Below are 24802 nucleotides of genomic sequence, written 5' to 3'. Positions count from 1 at the left end.
TTCCCTTGAATTTTATTCTCTTTTCCTGTCAAGCTCACACTAATCTGGGAAAGTTCTCCTTCAAAGGGCAAACAAGGCACCTTTTGCTAACCTTGGCACTGTGTACTGTATCCTTGGAAATTAAATTCCTGACGGTTTGGTTAATAATGTGTTTTGTTTTGGTTTTCTATTATTTTAATGGCAGCTTTAAAACAAAGCAAATTTTTTAAGACTTATTTCAACAGATGTATAATTATCCGTAAGGATATGTGGTTTGTCACTGACTCTTGGCACGGGAAAAGAATAGATACTGCGTTGTTTTTATCTCAAGGAATTCAAACTGTATGTACTGTTGGCCAAAGGACCTTAGTTACAAAACAAAACCCATCCTGTGTTGTTTCTCTGCTTTGCTTTTCTATACTAATTGCTTTCAGCTTGAATTGTATGATAATTCATGTATTTGATATGCGTGGTTTGTTTATGCTGAGCTCCATTATCCTGTCTCATGTTCTTGGAGTGCCTGAAGTAGTTTCACTAATCTGTCAGCATAGTATGTACTTGTGGATAAATATAGACATGCAGCCACTCTGTGAGTGGTCATCATCATATGCTGAAGCTAAAAATTACCCCTTTGGTTATGGAAATGCTGATCTGATCCGGAGGCCTGCTCTAGCTCACACATTGTAGGTCTTCAGCACTTGTCTATTAAAAAACAAAAAACTAAAAGCTAAAAGCAATATCTGCCTCAATGCTGGAAAAATTATAGTGAAGTGTTGAAACAGGATTATGAAGCGACTAACGTCCTTTTTGATTTTAGTTAGAAAAGGATTCGGACTTTTCTAACTTAAGGATTGGAGCATTTCAGGTATTCGCAGGCTCATGGATATTACAGTAGCATGTTGGAGAAAATCCAGTGTGATCAGCTTTATAAAGGGGCTCGGTAGGTACAAAAATGCTGAAAATACGTGTTTTGGTTTGTGTTATGAGTCTGTTTGTTGTTGCTAAAGTGGAAATTTGACACGGTTAACTAAAAGAATGCCATCTGTTTCTTCTGCTAAAAGATACTGAAAACTCAGTAGCTGTTTGGCTGAAGTTTATCCAGTGCAGTGCAGACTCTCAGCTTCTGTGTTATGATCTTTCTGTTGTTTTCCTTAGAGCTTTAAGACAAATACCTGCAACATAAATCATAGCAGAAACTCTGGGGAAATAGTTGAATTTTGTGACCATGATCACTTTAGTGACTCTGTGCGTGTGTATTCAAACTATTGTGCTTTTTTACAACTATTTCTAGGATCAGGGAAACAATTAATACATAGAAAAAAAAATAGATGTGATTTTAGTTCAGTAATCCATTCTGTGGCAATAGTATGTGGATATGGTGGTAGGGGCTTCTGATATTGCTTTGTTATTTCCATATTTCCTTCTTGTTTTTAAAAGCTTTCAAATGCATAGCATTGAGAAAATATCATGGTTATAGCCTCAAAAAATGAAAATATCCTGTAGGAAAAGCAGAGAGTATTTTTGAGGTGCAATTAATTAGATACAGCAGAAAATAAGGAATATATCCTGATAACAAGAAAATGGGTTGTTTGAGAGAAGTAGCTCTCAGACAGAATTGCACCCAAAAAGGTGCAGACATTTTACAGCTAATCAAGCATAGTTAATCTTTTTTTTTTTTTCAGATTTTCCTAGGATAGGAGCTTTAAATATGTATACAACTTTCTAAAATTGACCGACAGATTCCCTGCTGTGGCAGGGCCCTCAGGCATCAGGGCTGCTTTGGTCTCTTGCTTTTTGCATGGGAATCACCATTCATTCTCCTTGGGAATAAGCTTCTTTTCTCTGGGTGAAATGTTTAATTTATCTCGGTACTTGACCAGCACCCCACAGTATGTTAGGAGTTAAGACAAAATGTTTCAGTGGTCCATTGTGATCATCCTCTGTGTAGGGGAATGTTATTATTTTGAAATGATGTAGTAAAAACTTAATTTGTCAATGAAGGCAGCATTTAGAATTAAGTATAATCCCCTCCTTCCACCCCAACCCCGCCTTTTGTCTTCTGCATAAACCCATGCAAATTTAATGTGGTGATTTCACACATAAAAATTATGCCTTTTATTTAATGAGGAAGTGGTTCAGCAGCAGAGATGGCAAAAAACTTGTAAGGCTCACATTATAATGTACAAACATGAAGTGGCCAATCATGGATGACTTAATGCAACTATTTTGTAAGTTATGAGTCCTTGATTTCCAGTTTCATGCCTCACAGGCAGTTCATTTTCTTTAAACGAACTTTGTAGGGCTCTCAATCTAGGAGAAAGAACTAAATTCAGTTAAAGCATCAGTATAGAGGTCAGTGATTGTTTAGTCGCTGGGACAGATTTTTGCAATGCAAATATCAAGCATATGCAAATGCTTGAGATAATGAAACTGAAAAGATGTATTAGAAAGCCAGACTTGTGTCACAAGCCATTGTTAAGAGGCTTCCTAGTGAGAATGACTATGTGGATTTAAATCCCAGTGTCTCCAGGTTTCTGTCCATACACGGAATGATTGAAGGCAAGGATTGCAGCTCCCAGGCTGTGTGATTAGGGCTTCTTTAACTTCATGAATTTCATTAGGACATGAGGCATGAATGACCCACACCCTTCCTCCTTCCTTCTATCCCTCCTGGGAGTCCCTTCCAGGTAAATTTTGAACTTAGTGGCTAATTTAAAGCACAACTGCCTGAGGAACAGAAGTCAGGTTTGCATTGTATTGGATTCCCTCAGAGCCTTTGCAGAGGGCGCCTGAGATGGCGGCAGATGAGCGCTGAGGCCTGGTGGCTTCGGTTTGGCCTGCCCGGGCCTGGGGGCAGAACCGTGGGGAGCCCAGGGTTGGCTGTGGGGAGCTGGGGATAACGGCCTGGGGGAGGCCAAAAAGGTTAGGAAATAAAACATTTTTCCCAACTGAGCACTTGGTGATCAAACCAGCTGAGTGGATAGGTGTGAGCTGATCAAAGCCATGCATTTGATACATGTCTTAATGATCGTGAATGTACCATCTGCCTCCTTTCTAAAGCTGTTAGGGGAGAAATTTCCATCACCTAGCAGATTTGATAGTCCCTATAAATTTGCATCTGATCATTTGCATCCCACTGTCCTCATAGCTGGATTTCAGCAGAGCCTAGGTGATGTTAGGGCTTACCTTCTTCTCTGGTGGCTCTGTTTTTGTTTCTTTGAGGTAGGTTATTGTTCAGAACAATGTGTATTTTTAGAAGCAATTTTGTATAATCTAAATGAACAGGCTTTCTGTATAGTTTGTCTTATACAAAAATCAGTGCGAGCAAAACTCAGTGATTATGTCTTTGCCTTCAAAAATCAACCGAAACGTTTCGGGTAACAGAGCTAGCTGAGTGGAAGAAGTGTGCTGTGCTGGGGAGTGGTGGCATAACCTGGCAATTGGGAGAGTTATTTTGAAGTAAAATATTGGTGTGTTACATTTGCAGAATAACAGCTACGTGAACAAAGCACTTCTATCTTGCATTATAGTCGTATCAGACTTTTAAACTTTGATTTTCTAAAGGAAAATATCTTCTCTTTTACCCAATGCATCTATTTTATTTTTCAGTGTGTTAATTTAGGGTCTAATTCTGCCATATCTTGAATGCTATCAAATGATAATGTAGTCATTGGATTGTGGTGTTTTTTGTTTTTTTTTTCATTTTTTTTTCAGCAATGTTAAAGTGTTTAGGAAAGATCTAAAGCCTCAATAATAAGTTTGTTATTTGACAGTTGAGTTACAGGCCTGGCCTAGATGATAAAGGATAGGAAATGCAGATGCTGTTCCAAGAATTAGGTGTCAGCAGATCTTACCGTGTGAAAAAAAGAGGATCGACTGTGCAGTGCATAGTATTACATAAGACTTCGTCTTTGATTTCTTCTGCCAGTCTATATTACGTAAATTTTACCTCTAACTTTAAGATGGAAATTTTATTCATGTATTACATGTTTCTTATATTAATAGTTTCCAGGTTTGCTTTGCCCGTGTAGTCAGCCATTGGGTTAACCAGAAAAGTTAAGAAATGTTGAATTACCCAAGTAAATGCATCTCTTCTACCTTTCAGCTTCTCCAGTTGGTAACGGATATATCAAGCCACCTGTCCCACCTGTTTCTGGTACACAGAGAGAAAAAGGACCTCCAGCCATGTTGCCTATCAGCGTTGACCCAGACAGTAAGCCAGGCGAATATGTCCTGAAGAGCTTGTTTGTTAACTTCACTACTCAGGCTGAACGCAAGATTCGCATCATCATGGCAGAACCTCTTGTAAGTAAATGGAAATTCTAAGTATATACATAATTTACTTTGAATTTATTTTTAAAATCAGGCCTGTATGTCACACGACATGGAATGTTTTGCTTGTAATCTGTGTTAAAGTTCGACAGTGTTTCCCAAGCAGTAAGATGCACTACTGTGGTGATCAGAAGGACAGAGTTATGCAAGATATGCCAAAGGGGTGACATTTTTGCTTGCAATAAGGGCATGTGCTAATGTGATTGAGAGGCAGAAGGGGTTTCAGGCAACGTAGGTTTCACAGCTGGGAGAGAGGTCACTTGAGTCAAAATAGATTAGAAAAAGCTGAAATACGATTAAAAATATGTAAGAACATTACTGATTTTCAGCTAAAACATGAAAGTGAATAGCACTTGTGCTTCCTGTTTTAGTTCTGACAGTCTTGGGTTTCATAATCTAACAAAGTGCTATAGCACCTATTTTCCATATATGAAAAAACACTCAGCATTTGAAAAAAGAGCTACATTACAGTGTCTTACACAGACAGTGAAAGAACCAACATTATTCATGAATTGTAAGGACTTTTTTAACATCTTAAAATATTTTTTCTATAAAGCACAGTATTGACCTATAATAAGACCTATTTCATGTCTGGATAAAATTAAGATTGTCTTGATTCTGATGACACCTGTCTAGCTTTATGTTTTGATTCAGATCCAGAAGCATTTGTTACTTGTTAAGGCTTTCCAGAATTTCTTCTGAAACATTAGGTAGATGCAAGATGAGAGAAATATTATGCATAATTTGGAAATAACACAAAAATGATAATAGAAAGGAATATTTTGACAAAGATCCATTTTTTCTTCCTTCATGAGAAAATCATAAAAAGTGGAATAAAGAAATGGACAGTCATGGCCCAGGCCCTTCAGGGGGAAAAAAAGTGCCAGCAGCTATTTAGTATCATTCAGTCTTCCTGTGACACACAATGAAGATGTTTAAAATCTTAAGACAGAATGCATTGTGAAATTACATACAAGATCCAGAAAACAACAACATGACCAGACAACATGACTGAGAGTATCATTTCCTTGGGGCACCTTTGTTACTCATAAACACTTATCTCTGCATTTGCATGTAATATTTCAGGCACAGATATTAAACAATGACCCTGATTTATTCCCATTTCACATTGTGTTAAGATGATGTAGACTTGCTGCGTTTTGATACAGGTTGTTTTTTGTTTTGTTTTGTTTTGTTTTTGTCTCTTTGTGAAACTACGAATATCTGAATGTTGATCTTTATTCCAGGGATTGTTCAGTGAAGTTTTATTTAGCAAATTCATTGTAGAATGTAAAAATATGACAGAGGACTAGAATTTCATCTTCTTGTTGTCAACAGTTTTGGTGCATATTTCTAACAGGGGTCTAACTGTGAGACACTAACAATAATTCAATGTCGTATTCACATCATATTAATATTAATAGGACTTATAAGCCATGACATGCTGCTATTTGAGAGTGACTGTGACAAATGTACAAGTAGGTTTTCGTAGACATTCAGTCAAAATGATCTTGAACTAATTAGGTTGTAATATATGAAATGACAGGGAAAATGGCAAAAATTATTCTAGAAAAGTGGCTAAGAAGTTCAGTTCACCCTTTTTGTGGGGTAGCTGTTGGATATCTTGCTGCTTTGTTCCCACATTTCTACTCCTTCAACAAAAATTTTGACCAGGAGGTTCAAGAGATCTGCAAAACAAAGATTATAAACTGGTGATGCAGAGACACCCTTTGCCTTTTTTCACAATAGGTAGTCAATTGTGAATTCTTTGAAGATTCTGTTCTAATTAAACTCCAATGTACTTCAAAGAAAATCAAACTTGAAAAGTACTCTAGCACTGAGATATTTCTAGTCTGAATTCTCTAAGTCATTACAAGGTATGACAGTTTAATTTTATAATGAGTGATGAATACTTAAGATATCTTTTAGAGAAGCTAAAATGGTCGGTATATATAATTGCTTTTTCCTCTCTTTTATCATGAAGTCTATCTCAGATTCAAGTTCTGAAGTTTCTACAGGATTAAATTAAAAACTTACTGATACATTTTTTTGCCTAAATTTTTGTTTCCATGCACAGGTTTTGCCTAATTATCCTTTCTGATTATTGTTGTCTCTATGAATTTTTCTCTCTCAGTTTCTTTGACCTGTTTGGTATATCCATCTCTTTCTTTTGTGATGTACACAAAACCCAACTGTAAATTACAGTTTTCTGACAACTATGGTGGAAAATCAAATTCGTTTGCTGCCAAGAGTAGCAGATGCTAGCAAGGCATAAAAGATGCCTGCTATTTTCGAGGGCAGCAGTGAAGGGCACTCCACCCAGTCCTTCCTGCAGCCCCATGAAATCTCGGCTGGGACAGCAAGATTCCAGCAGCAGGGAAGGTACAGGGCAATGTCACCTATTCCTCCTGCTGCCTTGGCTGTCAGCGGAGTGTGATTTGACATTTTGGTAACTGGACCTGGCAGCAATCATCATAAAAAATGCACTCCCCGGTTAATATGTTTTCTAGGCATAAATCTAAGGTTAACAAGTTAGAAACAAAACCTTTTGTTATCAGATGTGAATTTTTACTTTATTGGGAGAATATTTAATCTGAAATTTCAGGACAAATTTTTCACCTTTTTAGGGTGTCTGAAATAAAACAAACATTTCAGTAATTACTCTAAATTCACAAGTATGTCACTAATTTTTAATGGTTAAACTACTATACCCAGATTGTCAAGTTACATTAGTCCAAGTTAAAGGTATTTGACAGCAGAATTAATTAAAAGGGATTTTCCAGTTTATACAATTGAATTCAAAGCAATGAAATGAAAGTCTTCTTGATAACCTTTAATAATCCCAATACTTTTCTGTAAATATTTTTTTATAACAAATATTAATCCTTATTTCTGTAGACCATTTTTCACAGCTGACTGCATTTGCATTTACATTTTTATCAGTTTATATTATAAATCTTTTTTGCATTGCTTCATTTACAAACACAATTTGATATTTTAGTGCCATAGATTTTTTGCGAGCGGTGGTGACCTTATAATGAAGCAAAAATAAAGAAGCCTAGGAAATATTTTTGCCGGTTCCAATGATAAAATGTGTTTACGTATCATAATGCTGTAAGAAAAAAAGAAACCAACAGAGAAAATAGTTTCCTTTTTAGGAGTGTTGATTATCACTTAGGGTAATAATTCATCCTGTGCATACTGATCAGGCTAATCTTTAAATACGGCTTTCAGCATTACTTACACACAGCTGTAGGCATTGATAAAACATAGTGAGCTACAGGCATTGACAGTGGTTAATGGTTAATTTAGCTGTTGGTAAACTTTCATTATGCTTTTCTCCTGCAAGCATCTTCTTTTACTGAGCTTGTCTAAATTCAGGAACTCTCTATCTGATTACTGAACTGAAGAACAGAATTTATTTATTACAGGGTTAGGACTATCAATATATGCATGTATTCTGCCAAAAACCTTCTCCTTTTATTACCTAGGTTTATCTGGCCTTTGGAAAAAAAAAAAAAGGAAGGCAGCACTGTGGTTGATGCAAGTGTATTTATTACTTCCATTTCACTAGAAGCTCAAAGACATTAAAATATAGACCTATATCAAAACAGGGCTGGTGATAACAGCCAAGCAGGTGGTTAGAAAGACTTCAAAAGGGTAAGAAAAATGCACGTAATTTTGGAAAGATATAAAAAATTGGTTGGCTTTATGCAAAGGTTGACCAGCCAACATGTATAGTGTCATGGCTGTCTGATTAGCTTTAATCTAGGCTTAGCTGTCTCTAGGCATTGCAGAAGAAATATGCTAAGGACTGATTTTGCAGAAAATGAAGTAAAAGGTTTTAAAGTTTTTGAGGACTGAATGGTGATAACTAGTAAGACTTAAGTAGGCTATAATAATATCAAGCAAATTTGGCACATAGCTCTAATGTAGAATTTTCTGTTTTACATGGAGTAAAATTCCAGCTGCATCACATGAGGCATGACTCCTTTGTGCTCATTAATGATGAGACACATTAGCATTACGCATTTTTTACATTTGAAACCCTCATGAATAGTTTGGCCAACACAGATGTATGGGATCCATAGTACATAGGCAGGAGTTACTATCATGAACAAGTAATTTTGTGGAAAAGAGGCAAGGCAAACTGCTTCTGGCCATTCACTCAGTATGCGTGTGCCTAGATAAATTGAAAAGAAGACAACTCTATATGAATAACCTTTTGCAGGTATATGTTGAAAATGCTGTTCTCGTTGCACTTCTAAGTATCCCCCTTAGGACCTTGTAAATGGTACTACAAACATGACAGATTCCTATTGTCATCCAGCCCTATTCACCTCTGTGTCATTGTGTGTCACTTTAGGATTCTGTCACTCATAATTAATTGAATTATCTTATTCCACTACAGTTTGTAGTACTCACAATTCTGTAAAACATACAAGGGAAGTCCACCCCAACCCTGACAAGTTCATAGTTCATAATACAATGTCATAATTCTGTATTTATCATAACTCTTTTTTCTACTGAATTCCCTATTTAGAATTTGTCTTAATAACTATTAGTGGATTCGTTGTTTTAGATCCAGTTGTGACAAATAATGCACAGGACATTAAGAGTAATTATCTATTCTTTCAATAATTGTCTGTGAAGAACTTAAGACAATTCTTTAGAAATTCTGCCTTATTTTATTGTATTGTGCTGACCTCTCTCCAGTTCATAATAAAGTCAAAGCACCTACACATCATCTTACTTTAACTAGCCAACATATAGCCTGCATACAGCATCCGTTTATTGCAAGGAGAGCTAAGATCTGTTATGGTGGATTCATTAAGACGTTTGTTGAATGGAGCAGATCTATGTCTGTCAGTCACCATCTTCAGGAGGATGCCCTATCTACTATTGCTCCCAGCAGCTGTCAGCTCAGCAGGGTTTCTTAGCTGCAGGTCATTGGCTGACTGTATCACAGGTCATTTTTTTTAGACTAACAGTTGGTCTCAGTATTTTATTCAATTTCCAGACATGTCAAAGTACTAAGTTTGTTGTTTTGTGTGGGTGGTCCCCTTGGGTTTGTTTCTCTTTACTCAGCCTTTCCAGCAGCTAACTTATGTTTCAAGAAATCCTCTCAGCATAACCATGGTCTCATCATCCCTCTTCCCTTCTTCACTGATTGAATTTTCTTGGAACTTCAGTGGCTTTTGAAGTACAGTATGGTCTTCCCAAACTCTCCTTTACACACTGAAGCTCTGCCAGTGATAATGAAGTGCAAGCTGAGCCAAATCAGCTTGCCCTTTTCTCCAGAAGAGAGAGGCACCTGAACCCAGGAGGTATTATCTATGAAACCAGCAGGTTCTTCCCATTTACCCAAAAGATGTAAAAGCAGAAAAGTATCGAGGAATGAAGCTATTATACTGAAGATAGGGATCATCTATAGCAAAGACAAAACCAATATCGTAAAGGGCTTTTTCTTACTCTTTCACTCATCACCTCAGGAAAAAATATGCCCCTCTATTTATCTTGATGCATATTGCAGGCTGAGACCTGTAGCAGAAGCCCAGCACCAAACAGTGTAGAGCAGTAGTCCTAGGGTCTTGAACCTCAGGACAGTTACCTCTCTGAAAGACCTGGAAAGGTTTTATGATTGAAGCAGTGACCTCAAACGAGATATCTTCTCTGTAGTTTGGAAGGACATGCTGTAAAATTAAAACACAGGAATTGAGACAAAGCATGTGAAGGACAGCTGGGGAAAGAATTAGAGGAAGAGACAAATGTAGGGGTTAGCAAGTAATCAAGTGAGATCAGGAGAATGGAGAGAGGGGTCAGATTCCAGCTGCCATATGAGACTGGGAGGAAAGTTCATATCATTTTAGCAAACAGGAAGGAAAAGGACACATTTTTGTATAGCCATTGGAATGTGCATTTGCAGTGATATACAGGTCCGTGAAAACACCCGTACATTTTAGAGCCAGGCAATATCAACAGGAGTTTTCTCTGAGTTTCCACAGCTGGGCACAAGGGCAAAATAATGTTAGAGGCTTCAGATCTCTTTCCAACTGCAGACCTTTCCAGGATGCTCACTGTCCCTGGGCCTCGCTTGTGCACGGATATAGTTGGAGGATAGTCAGTGGTGCATGTGATGGTTCAAATCGCTAAGAGGATTTAATGTTGGAAGACAGAGATTCAATCCAAGGTCACTGGGGCTGACACACTGTACCACGTGTTGGCTGATGCTTGCAGTTATAGCAGAGAACCTGCCACGTGCCCCTAAGCACGTTTTTGTATCATTTAAGGATATTGGTTATTGCCACTGTCCAGAAAGTGGTAGGTGTATTACAGTCATCTCAGAACAGCCTTGTAGCTGGTCTGCTGCCCCTTGTCCCGTCACTACAGGTAAAAAGTCTTTCTCCTTATTGTAAGTCACCTTTGTACATTGAAAGGCTGCAGTAAGATGGCCCAGAGCTGTCTCATCTCTAGACTGAACAACCACAACACTCTCAACCTTCCTTCAAAGCAGTGGTGCTCCAGCCCTCTTGTAATTTTTGTGGCCCTTCTGGACCTGCTCTATCTGGATTAGCTGTTAGTAGAATACTCTGGATGTCTGCATCCAGCCCAGCATTCTGCATGTTACTGTTTTACATTCTAGGAGAGGTCTAGTTCCAATCCAGTTTTCATTTCCAAGGCTCACAAATATAAGAAGGAGGCTTGCCCACTGCTTGGAACATAGAGATCACCCAATTCCCTGTATCTTTGCTCTCCTTGTTGGCAGTAGATGTGCCTGAAGGTGAGGACGGCACATTAGAGGTGTGCTAATTAGAATGTGATGAGCTCAACAGGGAAGATGCACATCCACCATTCAGCATAGGGGGAAAAAAAAAACAAACACACAAAGCTTCTCCTATTTGTCTACAGTGTTCTTCTTGCATAGTAGAAATAACTTTGCTTGTCATAAATTAGATGGGGTAAAACTCTTCACATATGGGCTAATTTTTCTGCGTAGGGAATAATGATGTATCAAATGACTGGGTGCAAGCTCAGGGAAGAGCATCCTCTCACCCTCTTAGCCAGCTCTCAGAAGTAATGTCAAAGATAGAAGGGAGGGAACAGTACTGCTCAAGTTACATGCTTTTGACTGCAGTGACTTCGTCTTCTAGATCTATTTACTTTTCCACTGGATCTTTCAGTGTTTCTGTGTCACAGATGTCTGCTGTCCAACCAACCTCCATTTTATAAAAGTGATTATTATATTCATCCACCTGATTTTTTAAAAATACATATATTGGCTGAGGAAAAGTGCCTAGCCACCTTGGTAAAGAGCTGAAACAGAACACTGAATAAAATTTTGTTGCAAAGGTCTTATTGTGGATCTGAAAGTCCAGATCTCTGTATTATGTTGTTCTTAGTGTGTGAAAAATAAGTTACTTACGAATTCCTGTATCAAATGGTTTTTCAGAGCATCACTTCCATTTTCCAGAACACCACGTTCAATTTCCAGAGCATCCAGTCCCAAGGGCTCAGAAGCAAAAGATCTCAGAGTCTCATTCTTCATTTCATGAGCCACTCTTGATTGAAGCCTTATAAAATATCTTTTTTTTTTTTGAGTATGTCTGCAGAAGGCCTTCTTCGTGGCTTCATGTTGATGGAACGGTGGAAATCTGTATTTATTTTGATGGCTTTTGAGAAATAATTACTGTATATCTTGCTTACCTTGAAGAAAATGCATCATACAGGGATTTGTGTCTTGCTGTAGTCAGGCTTTGAGATGTAACAGCTTCGTGTTTTCCAGCTCCCCAACAGTTCATTACTGCTGCTTCCTATACCAGGTCTTTCTCATTTCATGACTATCATTTAGTTAGTTTAGCAAGGACTGACTTAAAATGGTTTTTTGCTTAGTTGGTTGGTTTTTGTATATTCAAATCATCAATCAAACATCAGTTAAGCTGATAACTGTTTTAGGAGTATAGATCACTGTGGTAGGTGGAGTAACTAAAATCAAAGAAAAACAAGGGAAAGTATTATGATATTAGCCCAGGTTTTATAACTTGCAGGTGTTCAGATAGAGGATTTTGATGTGGTCACGGGTTCGCTAAGTTACAATTTTAAAAAAGCATTCCTCTTCACACAAAACTCTTAAAATAAGCAGGCAATAAAACTTTGTTTCTTGACTGTGCTAGAGGTTAGCTCAAATTTCAATGAAGTCATCATTTGCACTCTTTTAAATTTTCCTAATAAAAAAGGTATGCATTTAAACTATTTCTTTCAGAACTAGTCCATTGGTAGTCATCAGTGTATTGGGGCTCAAAATACCTTTTAAGAGGATACTTTTCCTTCCTACATACAAGAAAGCATCTTACTTAGCAACAGAAAAATATTAGAGAAAATACCAATGCTGGCAGCAGTAGGTTAGTTTGGTTTTGTTGGTGGTTTTTGGTTTTGAGTGTGTTTTTTTTTCAGTTACCTGAATGTACCTGTAACAGCACTTAACCTCTATTTAAAATTAGTGACCCTTTATTATCAACACTGAGTTGAGGGCATGTCTGGGATATTTTTTACTGATCAGGTAAGAATGTCAGTGCTCTTGAGTTGTTTGAGCAAGATAAGTGAAAGGGAAAAAAAAAAAACTTTTTTTTTTTTTAAAGTTCCATATTATTTGGGGAAAGTTATAGTGCTAGTAACTGGACTGAAGTTTCCTTACACGTTTTTGTCTTCAGCAGTGAGTAGGTAGTGGGCACAGCCTTTTCCATGTGAACAAAACAGAAGAGCTGTTACAAAGAAAAGAGCAGTTGCATGAAGAAATTACTCAGGCTGGCTTCATGACTAATTCTGAGCCTGTCTTCATGCACCTTTCATTATTTTTGTGTAATTTCTAAAAATAATTGTTTTTCACCTGACATTGCTAAAACAAAATTTTGGGGAGATATGTAATACTTTTGCATATATTAGTGGCAATAGCCGCTTGAAATACAGTTTTTCTCCATATGAAATACCAAGTATACTTAGCATTGCTTTTGTACTTAATCTTCAAAAGTTACATAAAATTCATCAGTGTTTTCTTTTACATTTTCAGCATCCATAATACAGTTTTATGCAGAGTTATGGTGTTTTCTTGACTGTATTACCATTCTTTTTTGATTAAGTTCGTGTTTAGAATTTGCTTTTGGTGTATGCCTAGGATTTCAAAGGTTGATAAAGGAAGTACCCCATAATGTTTATTTCACTGTCTGTGTACCACAATCACTGGCACAGCCTCTTACAAGAAGTATCTGGTAGGTAATTAATGCTGAGCAGAGCAACAAGGGAAATCAGAGATTCTGGTGTCATCCACTGAACTGGCAATTTGTATTTTTATGCACGATGACCTGCTGACGTGCAGAGAACCCTTGTGAAAACACAGGACACTAATTGCCTGTTTGGTGGGAGCTCCAGGTGGGTGATATTTGGGAGACTATCAGAGTAAACAGATTTTGAGTCGAAAAGCTTGCCTCTCTTAATTGCTTAGGTATAAATTAACTAGGCTCCTAGGGCCGGAGGGTTTTCCAAATAGTAAAAAGGTAAAATTAGAGATGAAATTCTTTCAAGTGAAATTTAGAACTATTTTCAGTTCAACAGCTTAATTAAAGGGATCGTAGACTGCTCTATGCATTTTTGAGAGGGCAAAACAGGAGGAAAAGCCTCACATTCATCTACATGACATTGCTCAGAGGAGGCTCAGCAGTGAGCAGACGAGGGAGGAGGCAGGAGCACGCCACCAGAAACACGGGCAGGGACCAGACAAACAAAACTCCCCTTTAGAGGCAGCTGGCTGGGAGGTCAGCTCAGCCCTGTCACAGCTCTGTCCAGAGTGTAGGTGCTCCTCTGTGGGATGATGGTTTGCGTGCCCAGCCTGCAGAGGCAAGCTGACACCATGGCATTTTCCCCCTGCGTGATCCAGAGAATAGTTTACAAGCCACCTGAGCACGAGATTGACAGCGATATGTTTTCTGATCTTTGTATGTACAAAACAACCAATGGCAAAATGACAAATTTGGCGTGTTTGATCCGGCTCCGCTTGGAGCAGACCTCTGTCTATGAGATGCTGGCCACCGGCCTTTCTTGCCGAAAAGAATATATGACAAGGATGCGCAGTTTCTGTCAAGGCTTTTGTGATCATTCATCATAAGCAGAAAACAATTATGCTTGGGTTGTTTGTTTTTTTCTTTGGTACTTAAGATAGTGCTTACATGTATGTTATATATATACTAGCTCTAGTTGTGGGATGTGGTCTGTGTCTACTCCATTTTACAACTAAAGGTCCAATCTTCTGCAGTTTCCTTTTGTTAACTCTTCCATCCCAGCAGAGTGGAGTATGGATGAGTTTTATCAGTCAGTAATGCAATACACAGTTATACTTCAGTAGGAATAATGTGCCTAATGGTTGCTGAGGTTAGAAATAACTTGAAGTGGCATTAGATGTCATTATAACACAGAGACATAGTAAAGGTTAATAGACACTACAACATCATTTTGTTTTCATGTTTCCCTGAACATTCAGTTCTGTGACAGGTGGCCCAGAAAAAGCTATTCCTGTGTAAATGTACCCAATAATATTTGTGTAGCATCGCTGAAAAAGCATTAATGTATGAACCATTACAAGTAGCTGACACCTATGGAGAAATGTTTTAGTGTGACTATGTGAATAGGGGGGTTGACTAATATGTTACTTTTTAGATTAATAAGAACTATTATATTTAATGTCTGCAAATATAATAAAATATAATTTGCCATTGCATATTCAACATATTCTGTTTTATTAGATTCTAATAATGTTGTAGCAATGAGGTAGAGAAAGAACCTCGTTTTTAGGTGAGTGTTTTGTTCTGCAAGCATTGTTGATGCAGAAAGTTCAGATACTATTTATTGAAAAAATATGTTTTCAAATATTAAAGGAAAAAAATGTCTTTGCTGATCTTTGCTTCTTATCTCTGATGCCCGTTCTTATCACGGGAGTTGCCAGTGTGAACAAATACAGAGTGTACAATTGAAGGCAGCACATCAAACAAGAAATAAGGATGTTTAATTTAGTGATTAAAAGTGGGAATGTTGTTATTGAAACTCCATTCTTCTGATTTTTCTGATGTTTTTTATAGCCTGGAAAGCTATAGTTTCTTTCAGATTAATCAAAACTTTCTTTATTCATATTTTGTGGTTGTAGGCTTTGGCTCCAAATTCAGCCTACCTATTCATCCCAGATCTGGAAGACATTTCTGTAGGATGTATTACAGCTACTGAGACTCAGAGTCAACTCACCATATAAAAGGGCCTCTTTGCCATTTGTGAATTGGGTGGGCAAGAAAATAAATAAAAATAAAATAGTGCCTTGAGGCTGGAAAACATTTTCAGGATTTTTTAAAAACTTTTAAGTAAGTGCATCTCCAGGGTAAATAGAGTGCTGTGGAAACGTTTACTCATAGGCAATTTCACTTTATTAAGCTTCTTAACCATGTCTTTGCTGGCCTTGAAGCTTTGGTATATAATGAAAATGTCTACCGTGAATTATAAAAGTATTTTACATAGTAACTGGAACAGAAGTGATGATGAAAACACTGCGTAAAACGAAGTGGTAGGATTTGTAAGGGTATTACACGTTGTTTACAGCAGATGAGAAGAAGAGGCATACTGCATAGAAAAAAAAAAACTGTTTTCAAAGGACACTTGAAGCACCTGCACGTAGTTGAGGTAAGGCTGAGCAGGAAGGCTGTTCCAGATAGCAAGAAATACCCTTCCTGCCTGCTGGTATTGAATGCTAGGACAGTGGTGCTCGCGGCTTCGTGTGGTCAGCGCAGGGCCAGCTGGGTCCCCGAGCAGGGATGAGGAAGAGGCAGAGACAGCTGCAGCAGCAGCTGCCTGGCAAGAGCATGAAGAAAGGGGAAGGGACAAGAACAGCAGGATGGGATGAAGGGCAGAAAAAGCCTTACACCGGAGATGTTGGGAAGTTAGAGCAGCAGAACCATTCTTGGCTTCCTATTGGGTGTCCTTGCCCCATCTCCATCCCAGGGCTGCCTTCTGCTGCTACCAAGTCTGTTGCACAGCCTGGGAGCTGTTCCTTCGGGTGAATGTGCCACAGTTCAGGAAGCCTTGGTGTAGTGGCCTGTAGGAGAGCAAGAACTGAGTTATGTTGCCTTTCTTAAAAGGACAGTTCTTCACAAACTGAGAGGCACCACCCTGGGGAACTGAAGTATCTGTGATTTGCCTGTGCTTCAGGCAGCAGTTGACTAGGACATTTTCAGGATTGCAGCTCCAGACCTAGCTTCCCAGGGCGGGTTTTGTATTTTTGAACTATGGCCACCTTACAAACAAGCATGTAATGAGGAATCCCACACTTCATTTCTGCCTGAAACACTGAAAGTGTTTCTGCAGGATTTTAGATTCTGCTTTGCAAGCCAAGCATTGCAGCATCAGGCAGCGTAACACAGAGCTTCTGGATGCCAAAGTCTAGAAGCTATTGCAACAGGCATTAGGAAACTTCTCTGCAGTAACATAGGACTTCTGTAACAATCAGAAAACTAGAAATTGAGAAGAAAAAAAAGTTACAGTCTTCCCTAAACTGCAACAATTCTCCAGACATTGGTTGGTACAGAACCCATGAAAGCTTAAGAACATTTTTTCTTTTAAATAATCTGAACAATCATTTTGACAGATGATCTACTTTCCATTTCAGTGAGCAGTGGACAAAAGAAGTATTATCCACCCATGAGACAGACCTCAGTAGAGTAGCACTGAGTTACTTGATTGAGGGGGAGGACAGTGGACTGGTTTCATGTGTCTGTTACTGGGCTACAAGATTTGCCTGTCTGTTCATTACCAATAATCCATCATAGAATTCTAATTACCAGGTGTTGTGCCATTAATGTAGCCTGAAGAAATTACTTTATACATTAGAGACAACAATGAAAGATATTGATGACTGTCCTGGATAAATCAGTGACTCAGTAGAAAAAATGTTGTTGATTTTTCTATTTGGTAGGTAGTCAGGGGATACTGCAGTCACCCTGCAGCCAGCCTCCTTGCCAGCTGGCATTAAGTGTATCAGCATAATTAATTTCAAAATCAGTCAGCAGACTACACTAGACAACATTTTCTCCAAAGAGCAACATTAAATAATAGAAATCTTTTGGACTGCCTCAAGTCTTTCCATTCCATTATCTGAGAAACTTTACAGTTTTCCTTGTTTTGCATCTCACATCCCCTGGCAGTGATGGTATTTCACAAAATGGTTGGTTGGGAGGGACCTCTTCTGCCCAAGCAGGGACACCCAGAGCAGGCTGCCCAGGCCCACGTCCAGGCAGCTTTTGGGGATCCCCAAGGAGGAGACCCCACAGCCTCTCTGGGCAGCCTGTGCCAGGGCTCCGTCACCCGCCCAGCACAGCAGTGCTGCCTGGTGCTCAGAGGGAGCCTCCTGGGTGCCCGGCTGTGCCCATGGCCTCCTGTCCTGGCACTGGGCACCACTGAGCAGAGCCTGGCTCCAGCCTCTCTGCACCCTCCCTTCAGGGATTTAGGGACATGGATGAGATCCCCCTGAGCCTCCTCTTCTCCAGGCTGAGCAGCCCCAGCTCCCCCAGCCTCTGCTCACAGCAGAAATGCCCCAGTCCCTTCACCACCTTAGTGGCCCTCCGTTGGACTCCCTCCAGTGTGCCCAGGCCTCCCTCGTACTGGAGGGCCCAGAGCTGAACTCAGCACTCCAGGTGTGGCCTCAACAATGCTGAGTAGAGCAGAAAGATCACCTCTCTTTACCTGCTGGTCTAAAACAGCCAAGAGTATCGTTAATCTTCTTAGCAGCAAGGTCACAGTGCTCGTTCACATTCAACTCAGTGCCTACCAGGACTCCTAGGTCCTCTTCTGCAGAGGAATACCTTAACAGATGCTGATGAGTGTGATAATTTGCTGAAAGCTGAACAGAAAATCTCATGCTGAGCTGGTGGGAGAGCCTAGATCTTGTGGCTGTAGAAGAAGAAAAAAATCATGATTTACAGAAGAATGAGAATAAGGAGCTGGCACATCTCAGACGCCAGAAGCAGTACAATCAGTGCAGAACTGGGGGCAAGGGTGGATGTATTTTTCAAGACTGACATCTGCCTTCACGTATTGCTTATTTTCATCGTGGTTCAGGAGATTCATGTTTTGTATACTGTTGCATGTATCCAGAGTACCAAGCTATATATTTATACATGCCTCAGTAACGGAGCCTGCTTGGCAAAAAAGCCATAAAGGTAAATGGGTGCTCACACATGGGTGCTATTTCTGAGCTGTGCAGTTCTCTTTGGCCTCCCCAGGTACTCTGAGAATGCATCCTGAGAATCTGCTTCCATTTCTGCTTCTGTCACTGATTAACAGATTAATTGTGAGATGAATTAAATCAATGCTTATGGGGCATTTGTTTATTTTTTTTTATGTAATATAGCCACTCTTTCCACAGTTATCTTCATTTAAAATGAACCCTCTGGTATCTGATTGTTCTCAAATCACCTTTCTTTCAGTACATGCTGTGGTGCAGCATAAGTGTGACCATCTTTGCATTGCCAAGCAGAAACAAGAAGGTTCATCTGTACAGCTCCTTGGTTACATGCTAGAGAAAATGCTGGGTGCTTTTATGATTTTGACATAACTTATAGTTGTCAGTTTGTGGTCACCAAGTCACTCAGGTGTAATAAATGGCTAATTAGTTCCTTTCTTTGAAAGTCACTAAAGACGCTTTGTTGGTATCAGTTCATAATGTGTGCCCAGGTCTTCTTTGCACATGAAGCAGTATCTCCAGCATGAAACAGATCACAAGGGAAATTATATGAGTAAAAATCTAACAGAAAAACAATAGTAGAATTGGTAGAATGTATTATAGTATTGTATTATAGTATTGATCTTATGTAATATGTTTAATATGTTTTATTTTAGGAAAAGCCACTGACCAAATCTCTGCAACGAGGAGAAGACCCCCAGTTTGATCAAGTAAGGCACTTGAAATGATATTGTTTGCATTCCTCGGGCTATGACAATGCTTGGAAAGCAGCCTAGTGTCCTTATAATACTGTCAGAGCACACTACAAAAGCAAAATCTGTCAGTGTGCTTTAGCAGAACGAGTGCTTTGCTTAAACATTCTTGTTTTAAGTTAGGAGTATTTTCCATTTTTTCCAAACTGAGTATTTTTGCCATAGAACTTCTTGGTTTCCACAGCATATTAGTCATGCGTTATTTCCTGGCTGTTTCCTCTGATGGAGGTTTTGAGGCAAACTTTCTATCTTTCTGAGATATCTGGTGTTTGAAACAGGCTCGTGGATCCCAGCCTTTAAAAAAAAAAAAAAAGACAGAAAAATTCCTACATAAGTAACCTATTTTGAGATAAAGGTAGTTGTTGAAGCGTTGAAGTTGCATAAAGGTTGCCAAAACTCACTCACAGCAAAGAGGAGGGATAAACACAAGGTGTGTATAAAAAAGAAAGTTATTTGCTGCTCCAGCATTCCTGCCTCAGCTCCCACCACTGACCTTTGTGCTGTGGCCATTGCTGCCTGCACCACTGTACTGTCAGTGATGCCAGAAATTTGGGCAGAAGGAAACTGAAGATGAAACATCAACAGCATATCTCTGAAAGCAGCTGTGGCTAATGCTGTAAGCTGCAGGTACCACACCGATTAACTTAACTTTGGGAGAGGGGCTAGGTCTGGGTAGGATTTCAGAACCTGAAATGGATTTAACCACATTTATTGTGTCTTCTGGTACATTAGATAGATTGTGCCAGAAGCAGAGATGCTTTGTGAGACCCCAGTGGCATCCACAAAAGCTCACTTCATAATTTTAGATTGACAAAGTGATATTCTCTAGGTTGTTCTGTGGCTCATTTTGGGGGTGAGGGGGTGGCAGCCTGCTCAGAGGTTTATTCAGAATGGGAGGCAAAGAGCAGGACGGCTGTGTTGCAGACAGGAGCTCCCTGCCTCCTTTTGCTGACCGCAGCCCCTGGGGAAGCCAGCCACTGTAGCCTAAAGGAAGCTACTTTGTGAGTACCCCTAGCTGCCTAATGAATTTTTTTTTGTGGTATTATGACCTTAATTTCATATTTTTATTTTTTTTTCCCCTTCCTGTGGGAAGAGTGTCACATATGAATGGGAAAGAAAAACAAATTAAGCCACCCATATGCAAACCTTGTGATACTGTTCCTGCAGCGTGTTAAACAAACACATAATGGGTGGCCTTGATTTGATTAAATATTCATGGTTAGGCAAATTGCGGCCCTTTACAAGGAAGAATTAGAAGAGTTACACTTCTCCTAGTTGCTGGTAAATAGATAGAAAATTGAACAATTAATTCAAGATCAATTAGTTAGGAAAGTGAATGCTTCCCTAGAGTGAAGCAATTGTGTATTTCCAATTGTAGCATTTTCCCTTGAATGCTGGAGCAGGGAGTAGGGGGAGAACCAACAAATACAGACAAAAAGTAAAGGCAGATTTTATTGTATATAACATTTGTGTATTTTTCTGTGCATGTGCAGTCTAACCTATGTGTAGAGAGTTGGTAGAAAAATTACAGACCTGAGACTGCCTTAGACTTTCTGTTAGAAAACCTTCGTTTCAATTCCTTGAAATTTTCCAAACAAACCGTCCAGATTGACATTTTCAGGCTATCTCTCTGCCTCAGCCTGAGAGGTTGGCAATGCTTCAATTTTCAGGTTTCACATGTTTTCTTCTTGAACAACACAATCATTTTCAGTTGTCTGAGTGCTCCTGGGACTGATGTATGCCCATTGAGTGGAAGATGGAACCTGAAATGTTTCAGTCCAATGACTCCATTTCCAAGAACATGGGCCAAACTCGTCAAAAACATTTTAGTTTGGGTTAACTCTACTCTCATATTCATTCAAAAATTTGTAAGTCATAGGTTTGATAGAGCTCAGCTGGAGACATTAAGATAGAGCAAAATGCCTTTCTTTAGTTGTCATATTTCACTCAGTTTATTAGGTCAATACATCTCAGTATTATAAAGCTGTTTTGCATATGACGTCAGCATTATAAAATTGTCACAAAACAGACGGATTTTTGCTGGTAGTAAAAATGAAGTTCTGGTCTATCTGTAAATAACCACTTAAGTTTTATTTTTTAAATTAACTCAAATATTTAAAAAGTCTATGCAATGAAGTAAGACCAGGTTGAAAATCCCTTGCTTCTGCCTTCCAGGTAAAGTGTGGAAAGTTTTGGTATTTTCTCCAGGAACCATGTATAGTCATCTAGCAAACACAGGAAAGTCCATGCATGACATTCCTGCAATTTCTAATGCAGAAATGGAGGAGGAAAAGAGGGAGAATCCCCAACAACAAGCCTAATAACTTTCAAGTGGTGTCTAATAATTTTAATTTTCAATTTGAAGTCATCAAAAATGACACACTGACAAAGGACCCTAATTTTCCCAGATCAGAGTTTAAAGTCTAAAGGCTTTAAACAAATTGTCTTTATTGAAATCAAATTAAACTAATAGGTGAAACTGAAGTGAACAGGTCACTAGTCTCTTAAAATATCTGAACTGCATCTTCTAACTCTAAATTGAAAAGCAGTGAAAGTAAGGCATGACCTGATTTTAAAATTGTCTTTTTCAGGTTAGCTTCAGAGGTGGGAAAAAAACAGCCAGAAAAAAAAGAAGAAAAAAAAAAAAAAAAAAACACTTGCAAAAACTTAGGATGAGCAGAATGGAGCTTTACCTACCCAGAGTAATTAGAGTGAAGTTTAATGCTGAAACCCCTGAACCACTTGAAATGTTCTTAGAGCATTGTTTATTCTCCCAAAACAGCTTTATCTCTGGCTCTTAGAGAACTAGACTTTTTTTCTGCTGTTCTCAAACACCATTTTAGGAATGTTATCTGCTGCTGGTGGTTATAGCTCCAGGGCCTAGGGACCTGACTGTGCACAGGCGTAGCTGATGGGGTGATTCTAGCTAGACAACACCGTTTCTTTCTATGTGGATGTAGTATCAGTGTCTCCTGGTAAGCAGACAGTATTGTCCTGTGGCTTCTGTCTGGCTGCCAGTTGCATCACCAACCTCTAACTCATAATAGGATCTTGAGCAATGTATGATGTAATCTTACTTATCCTGACTTGCAGAACATCTCACTGTTAGCCTCACAAGCTGAATTCCTTACACTGGATTGTATTTTCTCTTTTAAGTGTGCATCTGTGTAAAGAAAATATATATTGGAAAATAAATAGTTCTTATATATGGTTTTAAATATCTTTACTGTATATTTAACAGCCTGTTTTAAAAGTTCTTCATTAGACTCCTCTACTTGCCTATTGGAAAGAGTCTTAGTGCTCCAGCATTAGCATGCTCTGTGTCATCAATTACAGAAATGTTAATAAACATAGTACTACTGAACTATGACTTAAACTTCCTATTACAGGAAACCATAAAGTCGCAGTACATGAAAAGATCAAAAGCTGGGAAAAAAACATAATTATCCAACAGGCTTATCCTCACCCAAGGAGACATTTTTATGAGTCTTCTCTCAGCCCATACTAAAGTAGTTTCTGTTCTTACCATAGTACATAAGTGTTCTGTGAATTGGCAATACTGGAAGCAGAAAAAAGGCACTGTGTATTCTTGGACCGACACGCAGACATTTTTCCATATAAAAATACAACATGAATATAATGTTTTGGCCCTACTCATGCACTTCCATGGAAGTGAAAATTTAACAGCAAGACTTAGTTCTCATGTGAAGCTGTCTACATGAAGTGCCTTTTGTGTGCGTTTCAGCACAAACTGCACAAAAGTTTGTGCTCATTTTAATGACAACTACTCAGTTCTTAGAGTTGCAGTAAGTTAGAGAATACAGGTTGGAAAGCAGAAAAAAATAATGTTTTATATGCTTTTAGGAGATGGAAATCAAAATAGATCAAGCTAAAAAAAAAGTAAAGTAAAAATGTAATGACAAAAAATGCAGAAACGCCAAAAATAAATAAGACACCAAGCAACATACTACTGATGGTGTTCCTTTTCCCTAACATCCTAAAAGTGATAATTACTCCCATCCACAATTATATTTATTAAATGTAGTAAGTGAATTATCATACCACCATCACTACAGTTAGACTGCAGTTAGCCCTCTCTGTGTTTTCCTTTTTACTGCATGTTATGCATTGTTCTTTTTCACCTGCAGAAGGACAGGTGATGGAGGAAATAAAAGAAATGTTGTTGATGGGGTCATAGAACAACCTTCAGCTCCTGTTCAGAGATTTGGGTTGAAGTAGTGTGTAAAGAAATAAATCTGAAGGCAGAATTATAGGTAGCACATTCAGAACTGAACTTGTTGCACACTGGAAATTAACGGGCTTCCATGTAAATAGTTACACTGGAGTAAAATCATAGCAATTAATGTATAAGCAAGGTCGATGAAATTACCCATCTGCAAAATTATGCTATAAAATATACTCGTTACTCACATAAATGGGTTCATAAATGAAAACCAGTGAGTCCAACTCATTAGTTATCACTAACAATTCCCAGAGGTATTTGGCTTTACAGTACTGCCCCCAAAAATCCTTAGAACAGAGATCTAAATGAAATAAAATCTACACAAACTCAACTGCACTACTTGCTTCTAGTGTTGCATTTTACAGATATTTCCATTAAAGAGTTTGTTTATTTAGAAATCTATCATTTGCAGGAAAAAATGCTTTGTCTCCAAGGTTCTAATAGGAATTCCAGCATGTAGCTGCTTTGATGGCAGCTTAGCGCACTTCATCTCTCCACCCTCACCTCCCAAGCCTGGTTATTTGGAATAGGAATTGTGTTAATTTCTTAATTTCGCGTATTGGATATGAAAACCCATTCTTACTGTGGCCCATTACTGTTTTGCAGTTGATTTCAAGGAACATGAATTTCATTGCAGCTTCTATTTTCCTCAAATCTGTATTGTTTCTAATAAAGGGGTTTTGCTATAGACAAATATGAGGTGGTAAAAAAAATTTGAAGGGAAAACCTTGTTGCATAACTATAGGTATCCTAAATAAAGCTAAGAAAACATCTATCAAATTCTGCTTTCAGTAGCATTGATAGAAAATACGAAACCTCTCTCCAAATGTCCATTATTTTGAGTCTACACAACAATTTGAAGACAGAATATGCAGACACCGTAATAATAATAGTTTTGCAAAAAATAAATCAACACTATGCAAAAATGAAGTACTGCATTTCTGCCTTACAAAAATAACAATCAAATGCACATTTAACATACATACTGACAAATATTGTCTATGAAAATAATCAAGAAATCAATGATACTGTTGGAAATTGACTGCAGTTTTGAATGTATTTGCTGTTAAGCCACATAGAAATTATACATGAAATATATAAAATAGCATCATTTATCTGCTGTTAGTGGAAGCATTTCTTATGTTTCTATTTTGACAATATAGCAAGATTTTTATGAAAGTATATAAAGTGTGGCAAACTATCTGGGCAGGATTTCATTCAATTTACTTT

At 38.4% G+C, this 24802-nt stretch overlaps 1 protein-coding gene across 14 annotated transcripts in view; it reads left to right on the top strand.

Annotated features, from left to right (window-relative positions):
• The window catches only part of FRY (FRY microtubule binding protein), a 234580-nt gene that overhangs the window by 96711 nt on the left and 113067 nt on the right, over window positions 1–24802 (top strand). For 13 of the 14 annotated variants that reach the window (XM_072032630.1, XM_072032633.1, XM_072032632.1 and 10 more), the window contains 2 exons: window positions 4085–4284; window positions 19234–19287. In XM_072032630.1, coding sequence (XP_071888731.1) covers window positions 4165–4284; window positions 19234–19287 — 174 coding nt within the window. In that variant the 5' untranslated portion in view covers window positions 4085–4164. Of the gene's footprint in view, window positions 1–626; window positions 920–4084; window positions 4285–19233; window positions 19288–24802 lie in introns of those variants that run through there. The other variant, XM_072032628.1, reaches the window with a different exon arrangement.

Source organism: Anas platyrhynchos, chromosome 1, assembly GCF_047663525.1.
Source record: "Anas platyrhynchos isolate ZD024472 breed Pekin duck chromosome 1, IASCAAS_PekinDuck_T2T, whole genome shotgun sequence".
Taxonomy (NCBI): domain Eukaryota; kingdom Metazoa; phylum Chordata; class Aves; order Anseriformes; family Anatidae; genus Anas; species Anas platyrhynchos.
Note: the sequence above shows the minus strand (reverse complement) of the source record. Positions and strands in the feature narration are given on the sequence as shown.